At 38.6% G+C, this 20,730-nt stretch overlaps 1 protein-coding gene across 1 annotated transcript in view; it reads left to right on the top strand.

Moving 5' to 3' along the window:
• The window catches only part of LOC127437993 (nuclear factor 1 A-type-like), a 190,320-nt gene that overhangs the window by 95,145 nt on the left and 74,445 nt on the right, over positions 1–20,730 (top strand). The window contains exons 3-4 of the mRNA XM_051693197.1: positions 1,121–1,186; positions 18,094–18,168. Of these exons, the coding sequence (XP_051549157.1) occupies positions 1,121–1,186; positions 18,094–18,168 (141 nt within the window). The remainder of the gene's footprint in view (positions 1–1,120; positions 1,187–18,093; positions 18,169–20,730) is intronic.

Raw genomic sequence — 20,730 nt, 5'->3', positions numbered from 1 at the left:
CATAGTTTTTTTTTTAAACAAATCTTCACTCGTGTTCGAAACAAGTGCTACTTAAATCTTAAATCTGCCAGTTTTGGTCTGATTCTATGAATTAGATCCTGATCAAAAATTCACCAGTTCTGAGTCTTTTTGTGCCATGCTTCACAGCTTTTTGTTTTGAGTGGATATAGGAAATATTTCTCCCAGCTCAACTATATTATCCACAGTGGGAAATCAGTACTCACCCCGGCATCTAAATCATCTTAAAGGGTATGTTTCTTGACCATTTTTGGCAGTTGTAGAAGAGTAAAAGAGACAGTGTCGGGACCAGGCGAATGTTGTGAAAGTTCCTTTAACGTCTCGGTGAGAATCATTGCTATTACAGCTAATGGCACCGTTCAAGAGCACTTCTTGGGAGATATCGGAGCCCATCAAATTTATAGGGCTTTTTTATGCAGTACACCCAGGTCCGAAGGCTTTCTTTCTAGACTTATTTCCATAAGTGCTTTGGCTGCAAATAGCACACTCAGTGTGAATTCACAACCCAAGTCTCTCCGGCGGCCTATCCTACCGAGCCACGTGCCAAGAGGACATTGGATAGGCTTCAATCAAGCTTTTCTGATAACTTCCCTTTGCTTCTGAGTACTAATTTATGCTCAAATTTACAACATGCATATTAATGTAAATTCAAACAAATTTGTACTATGTTTAATGCCCAATAAGACAGGAAGCCTTTCTTTTTTCATATAACGTATGCAGTAATCTGATCTCCACTGTAAGTGTCTGGTCATCTATCATAGCAGAGTCATCTCTTTTGAACCGGTAACACAATGGCCTCCTGCGTATACGCACAACAGAGTAGGGTTTCACCTGCAGGCCCAGCACAGGTTTGGCAACCAGACTGCATGGTCAGCACGCCCGCAGGTGATTCCCAGTGACTTTGGACAGAAGTTTGACATCTGCAACCTGAGTTTTGTGAAGAGTCTTGACACCAGGGCCGTACAGAGGGTGGCGCAATGGGCAACTCATTTCAACAAGCTGTCAAAAACAAAGAGCAGAATGATTTTTATGTGTGTTTTATCTGTTATGAAACTGAGATCTCACTTTCTGTCTCTCTCTCTTTGTGTTTCTCTATCTACAGAAGCAGGGCAGTCTGAAAGTCCGAACCAGCCCAGTGAAGGCGACATCAAGGACCAGCCAGAAAACGGTGAGTCTGCCTACTTACATTTCCAGTCAACAAAACTTGATTACCCCCTTTATTTACACCCTTTATTACACATCTCACTGGAAAATGTTATTCTGATTGGTCTATCACACCATCCAGCATTCTGATATTTCTGAATAAAAACCACACATCCAGATAGTGGTATCAGACCATTCATCCGGGTTTTGTGAGTCATCTTTTCTACTTCTCGTATCACTCTGTGATCTCTACAAGTAAACGTATAAAATCAACTCAATATTTTATGCTTTTTTTTTTTTTTTGCCATATAGTTGTGTAATAAACTGGATTATGAGCAGTCAATCACTTTCACGATATATACTCGGAGGTGGAATTCAGCTGTTTCTGGATACTCCACGGTCTCTTTCTTCTCACATAATAACATAATTTCTAAGCAAATCAATATTTCATGTACCTTTATTTTAAGTGTTCATGTTATAAGTGGCATAATGAGCAGTTAAATGGTAATTTTTGCAAAATAAACCCCAGCAGGTTCATCAGAACTCTGACGCACACTGGTTGAAGTTAGTGTTTCTGGAAACTTTGTGGTCTCCTTCTTTATAATAGCATAATTTCTACGCAATTCAATATTTTATGTCCATTTATTAATAAGAAGCAGGATAATGTACAGTCAGCCGGTCTTTATCGCAAAATAAACCACTTAAGGGTGATACAAGATGATTCTAGGATCACCCTGTCTGTTTTTTGTTTTTTGTTTTTTTGCAGTAACGACCAGATGACTGTACATTATCGCTTACAAACATCAGCAGAATTACAAAGCATTTTGGACATGATATTACCCAGGTCGTCTGAGCCATAGCCTAGTGTTTTGATCATGTGCTTCAGGTTTGTGAGCCTTGGTGATCATGCTGGAAACGCAGGTTTGAATCCGGCTTACATTGTGTCCTTATCCCATTCCTCCTCTCTCTTCCCAGTTATTTTTGTCTAATCTCTTTTCACTCTCTCTTTCTCTCAATAAAATTGAATATCTTAAAAAATATATAATACCCAGGTTAAACATTTTTTTGTCTTTGCGTAATTTGTTCTTAAAACCATTCTTGCATTCAATTTAATTCACTTATAAATGCTTTGTGAAAAATGCGCATAGAAATTCATTTTGCTCATGTTTCATGAAGCAGGCCTCTTGTCTTTTTGGTGAATAACGTAAATTGTGATTAGCCGGGTGAACTAGAGTCGAACTTTTTGCGTGACGTTTCTCCGACAGGAAACTCCAGGACCTTTTTCTCTGTGGTCCCTTTTCAACAAACACAGATTGGCAATTTCGCTGATTTTGTAACTGTTTAAAAATTATTTTTGTCCACTCTCTTCTCCCTCTTCCAGTAAAAAAGTGGAAAAAGCTACAAAAAATATATAATACTCAAAAAGGAATTTCTCAATAAATGGTTAGCCAATCCGTTCTTGCATCCAATTCAATGCAACAATTTACTAATAAATGGTTTTGTGAATTTCCACTGAAATTCGTTCTGCTTATGTTTCATGAGTGCGTTATTCACCAAAAAGACAATGCGACTCAAGTTGTCATTATCTAAGTGAACTAGAGTCGGAACTTGTATTCAAACTTTTTGCATGTTGTTTCTCAGACAGGAAACTCCAGAAATTTTTTATCTGTGGTCCCTTTTTAAACAAAGGTTTTCGAAGGTTTTTGTGACGTTTCTTTCTGTTGTCCCTTCTCAAACAAACACAGATTGGCAATTCCACTGATTTTGTAACTGGTTACAAATTATTTTTGACCACTCTCTACTCTCTCTTCAAATAAAAAAAGAATGGTTTCTCCATAAATCGGTAGCCAAACCATTCTCGTGTCCAATTCAATGTGACAATTTGCGTGTAAATGGTTTTGCGAACAATTTACTCTGAAATCCGTTATGCTCATGTTTCATGAATGCATTATTCACCACAAAGGTAATGTTTGTATTAGCTAGGTGAATTAGAGTCGGAACTAGCTTAAACACTTTTTGCGTGATGTTTCTCAGACAGGAAACTCCAGGATTCACTCTTTTCTCCACGGTCCCCCACCAGAGTTGAGATCAGTGAAAGCAGTCCGTTTGCGTAAGCCCAAGAGAGGTGATTACTCAACTGTGGCGTGTGTTCACATAGTCGTAGGAAAATACATTACAAGTGGCGAGTTTCCAGCGTCAATGTTCGTCTATAGAATTGCTCTAAGTGGGTCCTTTTAAAACAAACACAGAGCAGCAATTCCGCCAATTTTGTATCTGTTTACAAACTATTAGCAGACAATGAAAAAGTGTTAACTGATTGAACGTTTTAGAAAACATAAACACAGTGACTGAATGGAAACATCCGCCTGTTTGCATGAGTTTAAACAGAAAATAATGTCAGAAAGTCCTGTTTTATTCCCCCACAACCCCCTTAGAGCTCAGTTACGTTTGTGTCCCTTAACACTGGATTATCAGGCATATTTTCCTTCTAACTTAAAGATTATCGCAGATGTGCGCGATGGAGCCTGATCTATTATTTCCACGCCCTTGTGTGTGACACCAATATTGCCCTGTTTACTCAGATTAGAGGATACAGACAGATGGGTGTGTGCATCTCTCTCATCCTGCATGTAGCTGATATTATCTTTTCATCTCTCTTTCTCTCTCCCTCTCATTGTTGAACTGAAGCTCACCCCTAATGTGTGCCTTCTGTGTAGATATTGGCCTCATATAATCACTCCACTAAAGTTTTTTTTTTTTTTTTACATTTTCTCTCCCAAAATTTAAGTAATTTAAAATTAATCTAATTTGCACATACTTATTTAAACTTGCTGCTTACAAAGAACTCAACAAACCAATTGCATTCAGCATCATGGATGATACTTTTATCCCTAATGTTGTGTTCCGGTCATTTTGACCTGGACAGCTTTCTTTTTTTTTTTTTTTGTCTTTTTCCATAATCCAATTGGAATAACATTCCTTGATTTTGTTCATATATGGTATGTGAAAACACACAAAAAATGTGACCATTTTCTTGGTTTTATTTCACTTTCTTATACTTGTTGTGTTCCCTGTCAAAAATGACCAACCATTGGAAATTAATGAATTAGACTACAAAATGCAGAAATATTAAGTGTTCAGGAGCATCCCAATCCTTTAGATGAGCACATATGTGAAAAGTTCTCAGACATGTGCACACACACACACACACACACACACACACACACACACACATTTTGGTGCAGCTATCATTATGAGGATTCTCCATAGACATAATGATTTTTATACTGTATGAACTATAGATTCTATCCCCTAACCCTACCCCTAAACGTATCCCTCACAGAGGACATCATTTATGTTTTTTAAGTGATTTGAATTATGGGGACACTAGAAATGTCCTCATAAACCACATTTACAGCATAATACCCTTGTAATTACCAGTCTGTAACCTAAAAAAATTTCCTTGTAAACCACCCAAACCCGCCCACACACACACACACACACACACACACACACTCTCTCTCTCACACACACAACGTGTGTTGAGTGCCCTTTTGTGCTTCGTCTTTCCATGTACACACTTTGAGGAATATTTCAAGATGTTGTGTTTGAGCTCGTTTGAATCGGGATTGTCTGCTGTAAGTTATGATATGTCATTTTCTATGTAATATGTATATGTCAGGAAGTAATAAGGAAAAACGTGACAAAAAGACACTCTTGATTATTACATTTATGTTTCTCAGTGGGAATTTCATACACTAATACTCACTGCAGTTTGGCCTCTGAGTGAAATAAATTTGCTCATTGCATTTTACTAATTGAGACCTTTCCAACGATATATAATACATGGATAGCTCATCTTTTTACCAATATATTTGTTGAGAAAACAAATTTGAAAATGATGAGAACAAAACAGTTCTAACTTCTCAGCAAATTAAAAACAGTTATTTAAGAATTGGTAGGATCAGCTATATACATTGTAAAGTCCAGATTCTAAGCTAAAAAATTACACCTATTTTGTTAAGATCAAGCAATAAATAAAATTATTAAAAATTAATTTATTAATTTTGTATTATTAATTAATATTTTATTAATAAGCAATTAATAAAAAATATATTTGTTTTAATACAGTTGATGTCAGAAGTTTACATACACTTATGTTGAAGTCATTAAAACTCCAAAAACCACTCCACAGATTTAATATTAGCAAACTATAGTTTTGGCAAGTCGTTTAGTGCATGACATGAGTAATTTTTCCAACAATTGTTTACAGACAGATTGTTTCACTTTTAATTGACGATATCACAATTCCAGTGGGTCAGAAGTTTACATACACTAAGTTAACTGTGCCTTTAAGCAGCTTGGAAAATTCCAGAAAATGATGTCAAGCATTTATACAGTTAGCCAATTAGCTTCTGATAGGAGGTGTACTGAATTGGAGGTGTACCTGTGGATGTATTTTAAGGCCTACCTTCAAACTCAGTGCCTCTTTGCTTGACATCATGGGAAAATCAAAAGAACTCAGCCAAGACCACAGCAAAAAAATTGTGGACCTTCACAAGTCTGGTTCATCCTTGGGAGCAATTTCCAAATGCCTAAAGGTATCACATTCATCTGTACAAACAACAGTACGCAAGTATAAACATCATGGGACCACGCAGCCATCATACTGCTCAGGAAGGAGACGCATTCTGTCTCCTAGAGATGAACGTAGTTTGGTGCGAAAAGTGCAAATCAATCCCAGAACAACAGCAAAGGACCTTGTGAAGATGCTGGAGGAAACAGGTAGACAAGTATCTATATCCACAGTAAAAAAAAGTCCTATATCGACATAACCTGAAAGTCTGCTCAGCAAGGAAAAATCTACTGCTCCAAAACTGCCATAAAAAAGCCAGACTACTGTTTGCAAGTGCACATGGGGACAAAGATCTTACTTTTTGGAGAAATGTCCTCTGGACTGATGAAACAAAAATATAACTGTTGGGCCATAATGACCATCATTATGTTTGATGGAAAAGGGGTGAGGCTTGCAAGCCGAAGAACACATCCCAACTGTAAAGCATGGGGGTGGCAGCATCATGTTGTGGGTGTGCTTTGCTGCAGGAGGGACTGGTGCACTTCACCAAATAGATGGCATGATGAGGAAGAAAAATTATGTGGATATATTGAAGCAACATCTCAAGACATCAGCCAGGAAGTTAAAGCTTGGTCACAAATGGACAATGACCCCAAGCATACCTCCAAAGATGTGGCAAAATGGCTTAAGGACAACAAAGTCAAGGTATTGGAGTGGCCATCACAAAGCCCTGACCTCAATCCAATTGAACATTTGTGGGCAGAAATGAAAATGCGTGTGTGAGCAAGGAGGCCTACAAACCAGACTCAGTTACACCAGTTCTTTTTGGAGGAATGTGCCAAAATTCGAGCAACGTATTATGAGAAGCTTGTGGAAGGCTACCCAAAACATTTGACCCAAGTTAAACAATTTATAGGCAATGCTACCAAATACTAACAAAGTGTATGTAAACTTCTGACCCACTGGGAATGTGATGAAAGAAATAAAAGCTGAAATAAATCATTCTCTCTACTATTATTCTGACATTTCACATTCTTAAAATAAAGTAATGATTTTAACTGACCTAAGACAGGGAATGTTTTCTACGATTAAATGTCAGGAATTGTGGAAATACTGAGTTTAAATGTATTTGGCTAAGGTGTATGTAAACTTCTGACTTCAACTGTATATGTTTAAAAAAGAAGTACAAAAAGATCTAATGCAATATCTTGAGATAATATATGCAATATGAGAGATTTATTAACAATCTTAGTGGGCCGGTCATTTTTGACCGCGAACACAAAAGGTGTTAGCACAAAACGAACACAACACAAGGAATAAGGAGTTTTTGGTGCTAGACAGTGTCCATTCCCATTTGTTTTTTATTTTTATTTTTTGTAAAAAAATAAATAAAAAAAAAACATGAGGGTGAGTAAATTATGACAGAACTTTATTTTTTGGGAGTACTAATGGGCCATTCACACAAATGCATTTTTCAGTCCATCTATGCAGTTTTTCAATTGTCTTTGAACATTGCACTGCATTTCCCTGTTCTTTCAGCATTTTGCACAGGAGCGGCACATTTTTAGACACGTTGTCAGGTTAAAAAGAACGTCAACTTTTAAAAACATATCTTGAGACACCTGCATTCTGTTGTATTAGTTGCGTTGCATCTAGCTTTTTTTTTAGCAGAAGAGCGCGTTCAGCCTGAACGGCCCCTAATCTTTAAATACTGTGAAACATAGCTAAAGGGCCATCTCTTGAAAGTACATGGGTAACCCCTGGTCATTCAAATAACGTTTGTGTTTCACGCCTGTGTAAACACAAACTTCCACCTTTTCCCTGTCACCGCCTCAATTTCTCATTTTGTTTCTCTTCATTTCTTTCTCTCTTTCGTTCCTGATGCAGGAAAACATGACCAACCTTTTTTTTTCCATGGCTTGTTTTTGCTGGTAAACCTTGACCTTTGTACTCTATGCTACGTGCATTTTCACAAAGTGGGCTGCTGTCTTTCTGGGATGAGGCAGCCGTTGCACAATCCACAGTCTATTAGATAAGGCCAGAGGATATCCTCTCCTTTACAAACCCGAGACAGAGAGGAGGTGAGAAATCCATAACAGAGAGCGAAAGAAAATGGAAAAAATGTGAGAATGAAAAAGGGAGAGGCATTCAATCAGCACCCAGTAAATGCAGTAATGTTACCTCTCCTGAGGCCTGTATGTGGGTAGTTGACATGATACTGCATACTCTGCATACTGCAGTGTGTCATTCTATACTTCATCTAAAACAATTTTAAACAACATTTTTTAAATTCTTCTAGTATTATCATACAGTATACATGCAATTTCATAAGTTCATGTTTGTTTGTTTTTTGTTTTGTTTTTTGTTTTTTGGATTTTTCCCCTTTTTCTCCCAATTTGGAATGCCCAATTTTTTTTTCTTTTGGTCGCGTAGTGATTCGCCTCAGTCCAGGTGGCGGAGGACAAATCCCAGTTGCCTCCGCGTCTGAGACAGTCAACCTGCGCATCTTATCACATGGCTTTTTGAGCGCATTGCCACGGAGACATAGGCTTGCTGTGGAGGCTTCACGTCATCCACCGCGGCAACCACGCTCAACTCAACACACGCCCCACCAAGAACGAACCACATTATAGCGACCTCGAGGAGGTTACCCCATGTGACTCTATCTTCCCTAGCAACCGGGCCAATTTGGTTGCTTAGGAGACCTGGCTGGAGTCACTCAGCACGCCCTGGGATTCAAACTAGCGAACTCCAGGGGTGTAAATAAATGGTCATGTTTTGATCCAGGGGCAGTGGTGGTTCAGCGGTTAAGGCTCTGGGTTACTGATCAGAAGGTCTAGGGAACACTGTTGGACCCTTGAGCAAGGCCCTTGACCCAGTCTGCTCCAGGGGCACCGTATCATGGCTGACCCTGCACTCTGACTCCAGCTTAGCTTGGATATGTGAAAAAACTAGCGAACTCCAGGGGTGGTTTTACCACGTATTTTACTACTGAGCTACCCAGGCCCCTTATAACTTCATGTTTGTTGAGATACTGTCTGACAATTTATACTTACAGACATGTATTTAAAAACCTAAAAGCTGATTACAAATGTTGTAAAAACTTTTTGAAAGAACTAATGGCCAGTCACAGTAACTAAAATAAACACTGTCCCTTACACATTAATATACATTTTAACCTAAATTCTTGATATTGAGAGAAAAAGTCTATGACATTTGTCAACTACCCCAATACAGTAAAACAATTTTTTGCCACCTCTCCTAAGGCCTGTATATATAGTCCTGTGTAGTTACACACTGAAGTTTGAGTCGAGGCATTGCTCTTGTTGCTGCGTTGGAGGCTTGCTGAGGTCTCACTGCTGCTGTGAAAGTCGAACCCTGGCCCCTCCTTACGTATATATGTGCGTGTGTGTGTGTGTGTGTGTGTGTGTGTGTGCAGAGATACATTGGACACAGCTGGGAGTGATTATCCGCATTGAGATATTGAAGCCCTGCCCCTTCCTCCCTATACGAGGCACTCATGGAAATGCCCTCAGTGAACTCCGGGTGCATATGCTCCCTATACTGGAATTCTAGTGACGAAGGCTCCTTCGCTCGCCCTCTTGCTCTCTCTCCCATCTTTCTCGCTTCTTCTCAGCTCCATTGCGTCATTCCACCATTTTCCAAGTAATTGTGTGCCACACTTCTGCTCTGTGTTGTTGTTTCACAGTATGTACAGCTGTGTGGAAACTTAAGCTATGTCAGAATTCCCATACTTTTACAGTATGTACTGAAATTGATGATTAACTTCTAGGCCAGTAATAAAGTACGTTCTTTAGGTAGGCAGGTGTATAGTAAATATACATTCCGGGACATACTACATCAGGAAATGTTGGCATAATTTTTTTTTAAATGTATGTTTGTGGACCAACGGCATACTAACAACAATCACGAAAAAAATTTGTAGTACAATACATATGTACAATACTTGATAAAACAAGTACAATATATCCTCAAGGAACAGCTTTCTTGGTAATTATAGCACTTACACTTGAAGAGCATTCCGACTCGCAGTTTGGCAAATTATTAGTAAAAAAATAAAAATGTAGTCTGGTTTTTTTGAAAAAGTAAGATATATCTACAAGCAACATTTCTTGGTACTTCTAGCATTTAAACTTGAAAAGAGCTTACCAACTAACAGTTCTTTGTCAAATTTTATTTTTTTATTCAAAATTGCGAAAAATGTACTCTGGTCATGTTAAACAAGTACAGTATATCCACTTGCAGTTGGAAAGAGTTTTCCGACTCAGTTCACCAATGCTTTTTTTTTTTTTTTTTAGATTAAAATCACAAACATTTTTACTCTGGTTTTGTTAAACAAGGACAATATATCTTTAAGGAACAACTTTCTTGATACTTCTAGCACTTTAGGCCCCAATATACTTACATAGAGGTTCTCATTCGTTCTTCTTTCAGGGGTAAAAAGAAGTTTTAAACAGCCGAGCAACTGTATACTGTTTCCGAACATTCACCCGCCATACTTCCGTGGGAGACGTTTAGAGGAGCATTTTAATATGAGGACACTCAATAAAACCTGAACTAATATGACCTTAAAATGTGTTATCAATGACATTATGCCTCATTCTATGAGTAGAATTCACATGAGATCAGTAAAAGAAGCTGTTTTAACCTCTAGATGAATTAAAGTAATATCTGTATATGCAGTAGAAAATTTTTAATTTGTCTTGTTTACATTATTAATTCATAACGCTAATGCACTAATACGCTATACACAGCCATAATATGTGCCGATTACACTCTGTTAGTGTAATTTAAGATGACACTGTTACTATTACAATAATGAGTGTATAAAAGTGTTAATGTGCAGAATAAAGACAAAAGAATGATGACAGACTTACTTTGGGCAGATGTGTAAATGGCTTTCACTGCAGATGGCACATGAGTGAATGGGCACATGAGAGTATCTGAGTAAATTTGATTCCTTTTGTAGACTAATTAAACAAAACAAAAAATCACAGGACATGGTTTTGGAAAATTTCTCTACATGAACGATCATACAGAAGTAGGTATGTTTACACCAGTTCGCTAATAACTCTACACGCCGGTGTGTTCTTTTTGACTGATTTTTACTGACTGTACAACATAAACAGAATGAGCTGTCGGCGTCAAGGTAGGTGGAGCTCCAGGTCACACCTACCAATGACGTGGACCAATGACAGTAAGGTGTTAAGCAGTCGGTTTCCTAAAAGTTCGCCCAGACGAGCTGTCACGAACCACCGAAATGAATGCAAAAACACCATCTTTTTGGCCAGATTTTGTTTTATATGACATCACATCCGTTCATTCTTCGATTTCGTATGAAGTATATTTGGGCCTTTACACTTGAAAAGAGCTTTCTGACTTGCAGTTAGCCAACATTTTCTAAGTTCAAAATCTGGATGATTAAACAATTACAATATATCCACAAGTAACAACTTTTTTTGGGGGGGGTGGGGTATTTCCCCTTTTTCACCCAATTTGGAATGCCCAATTCCCAGTGCGCTTTTTAAGTCCTTGTGGTCACGTAGGAGGATGAATCCCAGTTGCCTCCATGTCTGAGACCATCAACCCACGCCTCTTATCACGTGGCTTGTTGAGCGTGTTGCCACAGAGATATGGCGCGTGTGGAGGCTTCATGCCATCCACCACGGCATCTGCGCTCAACTCACCACACGCCCCACTGAGAACGAACCACATTATAGCGACCACAAGGAGGTTACCCCATGTGACTCTACCCTCCCTAGCAACCGGGCCAATTTGGTTGCTTAGGAAACCTGGCTGGAGTCACTCAGCACACCCTGGGATTCAAACTAGTGAACTAGCGAACTCCAGGGGTGGTAGCCAGTGTATTTTACCACTGAGCTACCCAGGCCCCCTATCACAAGTAACAACTTTCTTGATACTTGTAGCACTTATACTTGAAAAGAGCTTTCCAATTCACGGTTCTTTGTCATTTTTTGTTTTTTGTTTTTTAAATTACGAAAAATGTACTCTGCTCTTGTTCAAGGAACAACTTTCTTGGTACTTCTTGCACTTACATTTGATTTTCGTGTGTTTTGAACTTAGAACACGTCGGAGAACAGCGAGTCGGAAAGCTCTTTTCAAGTGTATGTGCTGTAAGTACCAAGACAGTTGTTCCTTGTGGATATATTGTACTTGTTTAACAAGACCAGAGTAAATTATTTAATTGTGATTTTGAATTTTTTTAAAAAAAGAAAAAACTTTGGCGACTGCAAGTTCCATAAGATACAAGATCTTGGTACTTACTGTATAGCACTCATACTTGAAAAGAGTTTTTCGACTCGCAGTTTGCCAACATTTGCTAAGTTCAAAATCAGGAAGAAAACTGTTTTCTTAAAAAAAAAATTTTACACTGGTTTTGTTCAAAAGGTACATTATATCCACAAGGTACTCATAGCACTTACACTTAAGACTTTTCCGACTCATGGTTCTCCGACTTTGTTTTAGTTCAAAACGTTGAATCGGATGTCTTCTCAGCGCCCGTGGCATTATGGGATAGCAAAGTGTCCAGTGGATGCGCACATCGGAATCTCAGCGAATGCAGTAGGTCGTCCAGATATTTTACGTGTACAGTTTCATGAATATTGCGTATTCCTACTTACTTGACGTACTGCATTTTGCATACTGTGTAGTACAGAAGTACGTATATTTGGAAGTGGGTTTAACTTTTTGCCTCTCTTTCTCCCTTTCTGTTGTTCACTCTCTCAATGTCTACATCTCTCTCTAGTCTGTTGTCCTGTCGTTTTCTGTTGTTTTGTAACCTACCTTGACTTTCTGCCATTTACTCTCATCTTTGACCTCTAACTTACATTACCCCCTTCTAATACCCCGAACAAACTCACTCTTTCTCTCTATCTCTCTCCTTTTCTCAATCTCAGGGGCATCTGTGCAGGAATGCTCTCTGGGCCTGCAGTCTTTTAGCTCATGTCAGCACTTTCTCTTGCAATGAGCCGTAGATATTACCCCTCCCTCTCTCTCTCTCTCTCTCTCTCTCTCTCTCTCTCTCTCTCTCTCTCTCTCTCTCTCTCTGTTTTTATTATTTATTATTCTGCCTGTCCACATGCTATACGTCTCCTCATCCAACCAGTCAAGACTAAACTCATTTCTATTGTTGGTTTTATAGCTTGCCAGCCACCGAGCAGCAGAGGAAGCCATTTAATAGCTACATCACTTCTCCTCCAGATTCATCTTGTGACCTTTTTCTTTTTCACCCTGGTCGGGCAAGCTGAGAAATCTCTCAGCATTTGATATTGAGCATGCCCTGGTGGAATCTTCAAACTTTTTACATATTTTCGGAGGGGGGGGGGGGGGTGGTGGTGAGTCTGCAGATTTCTGTAGAATTAATTTAAATATGGTAAAATGTGTTAAACAAGAATATTATTGAATATTGAAATATTATTATCAAAATTTCCATAATATTTAATTAACAATCAGGCAAGGGGGAATGCGTCTCATGAAACCTTTCAAGAAAATGTCCTGGTCATATTTAACCCCAAAATTTCTTTAAAAACAAATGGTATGAAATTATGATTGGCATAATGAAAATGAAGCCTACAGTTATTATAGCATTAAAGATTTTTGCATTCTGACATTATTTTCAGGACACTCACTAATGCATCCAGACATTTTACTTTTACTATTCCTATTGTTTTCAATGATGATTCTCATTATTGTAACATAGTCCTTTTTTACACTATTACAGTAAAAAAGACAACCTAGTCTCATAGAATGAACGTTACCATAACTACATTTTTGCAAACTGAGTTTATCTTGCTGCTTTCTATGTTTTACTGCAGTTTCTTGGTAAAATGAACAATTTTGGCATTGTAATGAACATTACAACAACTTTATTCACTTTCACACAAATCACGGGTACTATAAAAAAAAATGTTGCTCTATTTCTCACACACTGCAATATTATGATATCAAAACACTTTTACTCTACGCATCATCTGTAGAACAATACATTTTAACACTTGTATTACAGACCCACCAACATTTACACACTCATTCCAATGTGATTAACTTCCACAGTCTTTAGACTCGGATACTGAGCCTCGAGCCCAACCAAGAATGCTCGAAACAAACGTGAAAGTGAAGCGAAAGTGCCATAGAAGTGACACGATATGACGTGGTTGCATTAGTAAATGTGCTGTTAATGTTGAATTTGCTTTTAAACACAATCGGTTAGGTTTAGGTGTTGGTTTAGGGTAAGGATGTCCGTTTTGTTCACCTCTTATTTATCATTTAACACACTATTGGTTAGGCTTAGGTTAATGTTTTAGGTTAGGGAGGTATGTTTTACTAATTAAAACATCCATCTAGGCCTAATATTCACCTTAAAAACCTAATCTGATTACAACATAATTTCACTCACTTTTGGCGCCCCCCACTGGAAATTTCACTGGGAAACTGCAGCCAAACGTGTAATGAAGCACAAACTTTTGGTTCGCAGAAAAGTTGCAATTGTCACGTAAATTTCATGAGATCAGGCTGAAAAAAGATGCTGTCGTATAATGATTTTTTATATTAAAATCAGCAAAAATAAAAGGCATGTGAGTACTACTATGATGTATAAACACTTAACAGTTTAAATAATACATTATTCTTTAAAATTGCAGTAATGAGAATATCATAATTGTGCAGTAAAATGTGCGTCATGAAAATAATGTCGCAATGTAAAAAATCTTAATGGTCCTAAAAATAAGCTTTATTTTCTAGATGCAAAATATAATTTCTTATTTGTTTCTTTTGATTTTGGAGTAAAATAGGACCAGGGCATTTTCTTGATGGGTTTCTTGAAAATCACCCGCATAAAACATAAAAAAAATATTTTTCCTACACCCTGAGAGATATTACTGAAATAAGTGTTGTAAGATATCTCACCAGTCTCTGTGACATCTCTAGACTCTGTTAACAGCAAACAAAAATGTGTCCGTGCTTCCCGGACAATGACACTTTCGACCTATCAATCATTTTGCATGTTCTCATAGTACTGTAGCTGCAGCGAATTATTGAGACCTACTGCCATTTTTAAGCCATGTTGTTCATAACAGTTGTCAGTTGAGGGCGCTATTTTGCTGCTGTTGTTTTTAACAAACGTTTTGCACGATGTTGGTCTCAATAAAGCTCATTTGGTATCTTTGGAGTGTGGGTTTTGGAAAGAGGGGACGTGGCTAATCCAACAGCTCAGTCTTGTAGGAGTAGAACGGCTAATATTGCTTAAAGCACCTTTAGTGTGAATTGAGTTTAATCCATTGGTGATATTTTCGTAAGTTTTTTCGTAAGAGATTTTCTTGCAATAAAAGTTAGAAAACACTTTTTTAAATTGACTTTTGTATTAAAAATAAGTCAAAAATAAGTTAACTCATGAAAATTGACCTTGTCTGCCATATCAGCAGTTGTTTACACAGACAGCAGATCATTATGGTAGGTGTAGTCCACGCCCTTACAAACAATAACTGCAGTACAAGTGTGGTAATTTGGACACAGTATTACTGCAGTACCAGAGACTATTTACAGGTGCATCTCAATAAATTAGAATGTCGTGGAAAAGTTCATTTATTTCAGTAATTCAACTCAGATTGTGAAACTCGTGTATTAAATAAATTCAATGCACACAGACTGAAGTAGTTTAAGTCTTTGGTTCTTTTAATTGTGATGATTTTGGCTCACATTTAACAAAAACCCACCAATTCACTATCTCAAAAAATTAGAATACATCATAAGACCAATAAAAAAAAACATTTTTAGTGAATTGTTGGCCTTCTGGAAAGTATGTTCATTTACTGTATATGTACTCAATACTTAGTAGGGGCTCCTTTTGCTTTAATTACTGCCTCAATTCGGCGTGGCATGGAGGTGATCAGTTTGTGGCACTGCTGAGGTGGTATGGAAGCCCAGGTTTCTTTGACAGTGGCCTTCAGCTCATCTGCATTTTTTGGTCTCTTGTTTCTCATTTTCCTCTTGACAATACCCCATAGATTCTCTATGGGGTTCAGGTCTGGTGAGTTTGCTGGCCAGTCAAGCACACCAACACCATGGTCATTTAACCAACTTTTGGTGCTTTTGGCAGTGTGGGCAGGTGCCAAATCCTGCTGGAAAATGAAATCAGCATCTTTAAAAAGCTGGTCAGCAGAAGGAAGCATGAAGTGCTCCAAAATTTCTTGGTAAACGGGTGCAGTGACTTTGGTTTTCAAAAAACACAATGGACCAACACCAGCAGATGACATTGCACCCCAAATCATCACAGACTGTGGAAACTTAACACTGGACTTCAAGCAACTTGGGCTATGAGCTTCTCCACCCTTCCTCCAGACTCTAGGACCTTGGTTTCCAAATGAAATACAAAACTTGCTCTCATCTGAAAAGAGGACTTTGGACCACTGGGCAACAGTCCAGTTCTTCTCCTTAGCCCAGGTAAGACGCCTCTGATGTTGTCTGTGGTTCAGGAGTGGCTTAACAAGAGGAATACGACAACTGTAGCCAAATTCCTTGACACGTCTGTGTGTGGTGGCTCTTGATGCCTTGACCCCAGCCTCAGTCCATTCCTTGTGAAGTTCACCCAAATTCTTGAATCGATTTTGCTTGACAGGCTGCGGTTCTCTCGGTTGGTTGTGCATCTTTTTCTTCCACACTTTTTCCTTCCACTCAACTTTCTGTTAACATGCTTGGATACAGCACTCTGTGAACAGCCAGCTTCTTTGGCAATGAATGTTTGTGGCTTACCCTCCTTGTGAAGGGTGTCAATGATTGTCTTCTGGACAACTGTCAGATCAGCAGTCTTCCCCATGATTGTGTAGCCTAGTGAACCAAACTGAGAGACCATTTTGAAGGCTCAGGAAACCTTTGCAGGTGTTTTGAGTTGATTAGCTGATTGGCATGTCACCATATTCTAATTTTTTGAGATAGTGAATTGGTGGGTTTTTGTTAAATGTGAGCCAAAATCATCACAATTAAAAGAACCAAAGACTTAAACTACTTCAGTCTGTGTGCATTGAATTTATTTAATACACGAGTTTCACAATTTGAGTTGAATTACTGAAATAAATGAACTTTTCCACGACATTCTAATTTATTGAGATGCACCTGTAGCAGAGACAGAGCACTTCTAATTAAATAAATAGGAGAAACTGGAAAACCTAACAGCCAAGGAAGCCCCGCCTCACAGGTAAAAGAGCCAATCAGCTTTTGGATAGAGAGATTACCTGTCAATCAATGTATGTCATTAGCCGGACCTGCTTGAAAAATAGCATTTTTTAGTGTGATCCAAGCAAAAGAAGCACAATTAATGATACCAATGTTGTCAGATTATACTGCTGATATGATATATTGTCTTGATTGTAATATTGACCAACCATCTTGGAGATTTCAGTCTTTCCCCATTGAAGTAGATAGGAGCTGCACTTTCAAAAATGGTCACCAAGTGGACTGACGTTCCTTGAAAAAAGAACTTTGAAAACTGCTGTAAATTAGTTAAGTTAATTACCGTACTTTTACTGCAGTAAAGAAAATTACAATAATACCTTGTCCAAATTACCACACTTGTATTGCAGTATAGAAAATTGCAATAAAACATTGTCCAAATTACCACACTTGTACTGTAGTATAGAAAACTGCAATAAAACGTTGTCCAAATTACCACACTTGTACTGCAGTATAGATAATTGCAATAAAAATGTTGTCCAAATTACCACATTTGTACTGCAGTATACGAAACTGGAGTAATACTCCATCCAAATTACCACACTTGTACAGCAGTTATTTTTTGTAAGGCCACTGACTACATGTTTAAATAATGTGGTATTAAATAGGGTAGCAGTGTCCAGGGTCAGCTGTAGTCAGCACAATGTGCACAGTAATTGTGGTCTGAGTTCTGACTACCACACAAAGAGTGTTCCACCCCAAACTGGTCCACCACATATTATATACAAACACACTCACACAGACAAACACATGTAAAAACATAAAATCATGCACTTTCTCGGTTTTCCTATGCTGATTGAAGGCCCCTTATTTGTGTGTGCATGTGTGTGTTGCACTGGGAGCCTCTGCCCCACTGTTATACTGCACACACTCAGGGGACCAAATCCAGATGTGTACTACCCTCCATGTCACTCTAAACACTCCCTATCCCCTTTCCTACTTAAGGGAATTGGGAATGTGTGTGCGTGTTGTTGCATGTCTTTTAAAAAAAAAATGTTTTTACTCTGACTTGAATGTTCTGTTTCCTCTGTATTTTCTTATGCTCACAAATCTAAAACAGTTCCTCTCCTCTTTTTCATTTTGTCTCGTAGGTCACCTCGGCTTCCAGGACAGTTTCGTCACATCAGGTGTCTTCACTGTCTCTGAGCTTGTGCGAGTCTCACAGAGTAAGATCTCATGTACTCCTCCACTCAAATCAAACACAAATACAATACCTCAAATCTATGCCATTCTATACCACTTCACTCGATACTCACCTTTATCATGCTTTGGTTTATGTTGATTACCCAGATCAATCAAACACCAATGTCTATACTTCTTCATGCTGCGTAACTAACTTCATTCAACTCTTTTCAAAGTACTGCCACATACTTAAGCCATCTAATTATTTCAATAAATGACTACTAATTCTCTTTAAACCCTTTAACTTTAAATGAGAGCACTGCTGTATACTACTGTATTGCTCTATGCTCACTTTTTGGTTAAACTTTCAGAATTTGATGCATTAAAATGAAATAATTAATGTGTTATTTAATAATTATTGTAATAATTGTCAGTTTTGTTCACTGGTACTCTTCACTGGTACATCAAATCTATAATCAAGGTTGTGTTTGATTCTCTTCTTCTCCTGTTTAGCATTATGACTAGCCTATAGCAACTTTAGTAGGCCACAGAGGCAACAACCTTTAGTTTGGCTATAGGAGAGAGTGTGTTTAAGGCAGTGAAGTTCTTGTAGCACCAGTTCTGCCTGTTGTGGGAAAGCCAGCATCGGATTGTAGCACCCTAGCTTAAGCACACTAAATATGGCCCAAAGGCAGGATGAGGCTAGTGATGAACTGATGTGCAGGAGGAAAATTTCTCTGGTTTCTCACTGCTGTTTTCAGAACAATGGGCTGAATCCACTATCCCTCCACTCATTAGAAATCGAAACACCTGCAAAATGCAGCAGTCAGCTGAAAGAGTGCTTCAGTGCAATGCGGATGAACAGTACTCGGACTCGAAAGTACAAACTAAGTTTTTTGCTGTTTTTTTAGTCAGTGTCTCTTTTATAACCATTTTTTAACTGTAAATACAAATGTTTTACATTCTGGTCGAATTCGAGGAAAATATTGTTCGGACTTTAAGGAGATGCAGTTTATCGGGTTGAATGTTTTGTTATGTTGAGTAATTTCACAACTTGAGGGAACCATTACCAAGTCTCCAAACATTCCCTGATTAATGAGTGATTGACTGATTAAGGCCACGTCCATACTAATAGGTTTTTGTTTGAAAACTCAGTTTTAGTATTCTAATGTCACCATTTTCCAAAGTAGGTGGTACTAGAAAGTGTTTTCGAAAGCCTCTATTTTCAGTAGAGGAGTACGCAGTTCCAGTGGAAAAGAGGCGCCAACGTGGCAAAATCATTGGGTTTTTAACCAAAAACATAGTGTGCATGTGGCCTAAGGGGCTATTCAGGCCAAACGTGTTCTTGTGCTAATAGAAAGCTAGATGCAGCACAAAAAATGTAACAGAACACAGTTGTCTAGAGACGCACTTTTAAAAGTTGCCATTCTCTTTAAACCTTTGAAATGTTTAAAAAAACATGGTGCTTCTGCTGAAAACAGCGAGACATGGTCCAATGATAAAAGACGTACATTTAGTGCATGTTTACATAGAAAAACAACAGAAAAAGAGAGCAGACAGATGCAAAAACACTTTCAGTGTGAACTGCTTTTAAGAGAGGATGAAGAAGAAGGTGAGTAGACTGTCCCAAGGAAACAGGGAGCATGAAGGGAGGGTAAGAGGGAGTTGAAAATGTGACCTTTAAAAATTGCAGACGTCCATGTTGGAGAGTGACAGAGCACAGCGCAATCCATATGTGCCTGTCGATACCCGCTAACAATAGCCGATCCAAAGCGCCTGTCAGCACTCACTGGATCCTACTGATCAAAGGTGCATTGATCACACTCCTTCGTGACCTAATCCCGGGCGAAGGAGAGAAGAAGAGTGAAGAGACGGTGTCATGGGCCTGGGCAAAGAGCCCACCGTGGTCTCACCTTCCAGTCTGCTTTTAAAAAACCCTCATGGCACCTGTCAACGCAAAGACAGCGTCTGGAGAGAACAAATATTTGGGTGCCACCACATTCTGGCCATGTAACAGGAGATGTGTGGAAGGAAAGAGGGGTCACTGTGAGTTAAGCATGTAGGTGTTAGAAGAGGGTATGATGGATCAGGCAAACATGCCATGTAGAAGATGATGAAGGGTACCAAGAATGAGAGCAAGAGAGAGAGACATCAAAATTCAGATATTAGCTCAGCCAGTACTGTGCTGCATCAGAAGTCCTTGCATATGATGGTAACAAGATTAAGGAATATGCATAATTGATCTAGCTCTGCAGAGAGATCGGCTTTTATCCTAACATCTGTGACACACTGAGAAGAAAGGCAAACGCTGGGTGGCATATGCTGGATGTTCAATTCAAATCAAAGTGTTCTCTCTCTCACTCCCCCTCCCTTTTTACCATCATTCTCTTTATCCTCCTCTGCTTTCCACAGTCCAGTGGCTCTTTGTCAGCGGGGGGTGCTCATGTTGGTCTAAAGAGCATATTTCTCTTGAATGGCACACACAGTGCAAATTCACAACTGATGTATTAATTTAAGGGTGAAGGCCAATGTACCAACAGGGAGAGGGTGTTCATGTCCTATAAGATGTTGAACATGACAGTCAAATGATGATACACACTAATATG

The sequence above is a fragment of the Myxocyprinus asiaticus genome, chromosome 49 (assembly GCF_019703515.2).
Source record: "Myxocyprinus asiaticus isolate MX2 ecotype Aquarium Trade chromosome 49, UBuf_Myxa_2, whole genome shotgun sequence".
NCBI classification, from domain to species: domain Eukaryota; kingdom Metazoa; phylum Chordata; class Actinopteri; order Cypriniformes; family Catostomidae; genus Myxocyprinus; species Myxocyprinus asiaticus.
Note: the sequence above shows the minus strand (reverse complement) of the source record. Positions and strands in the feature narration are given on the sequence as shown.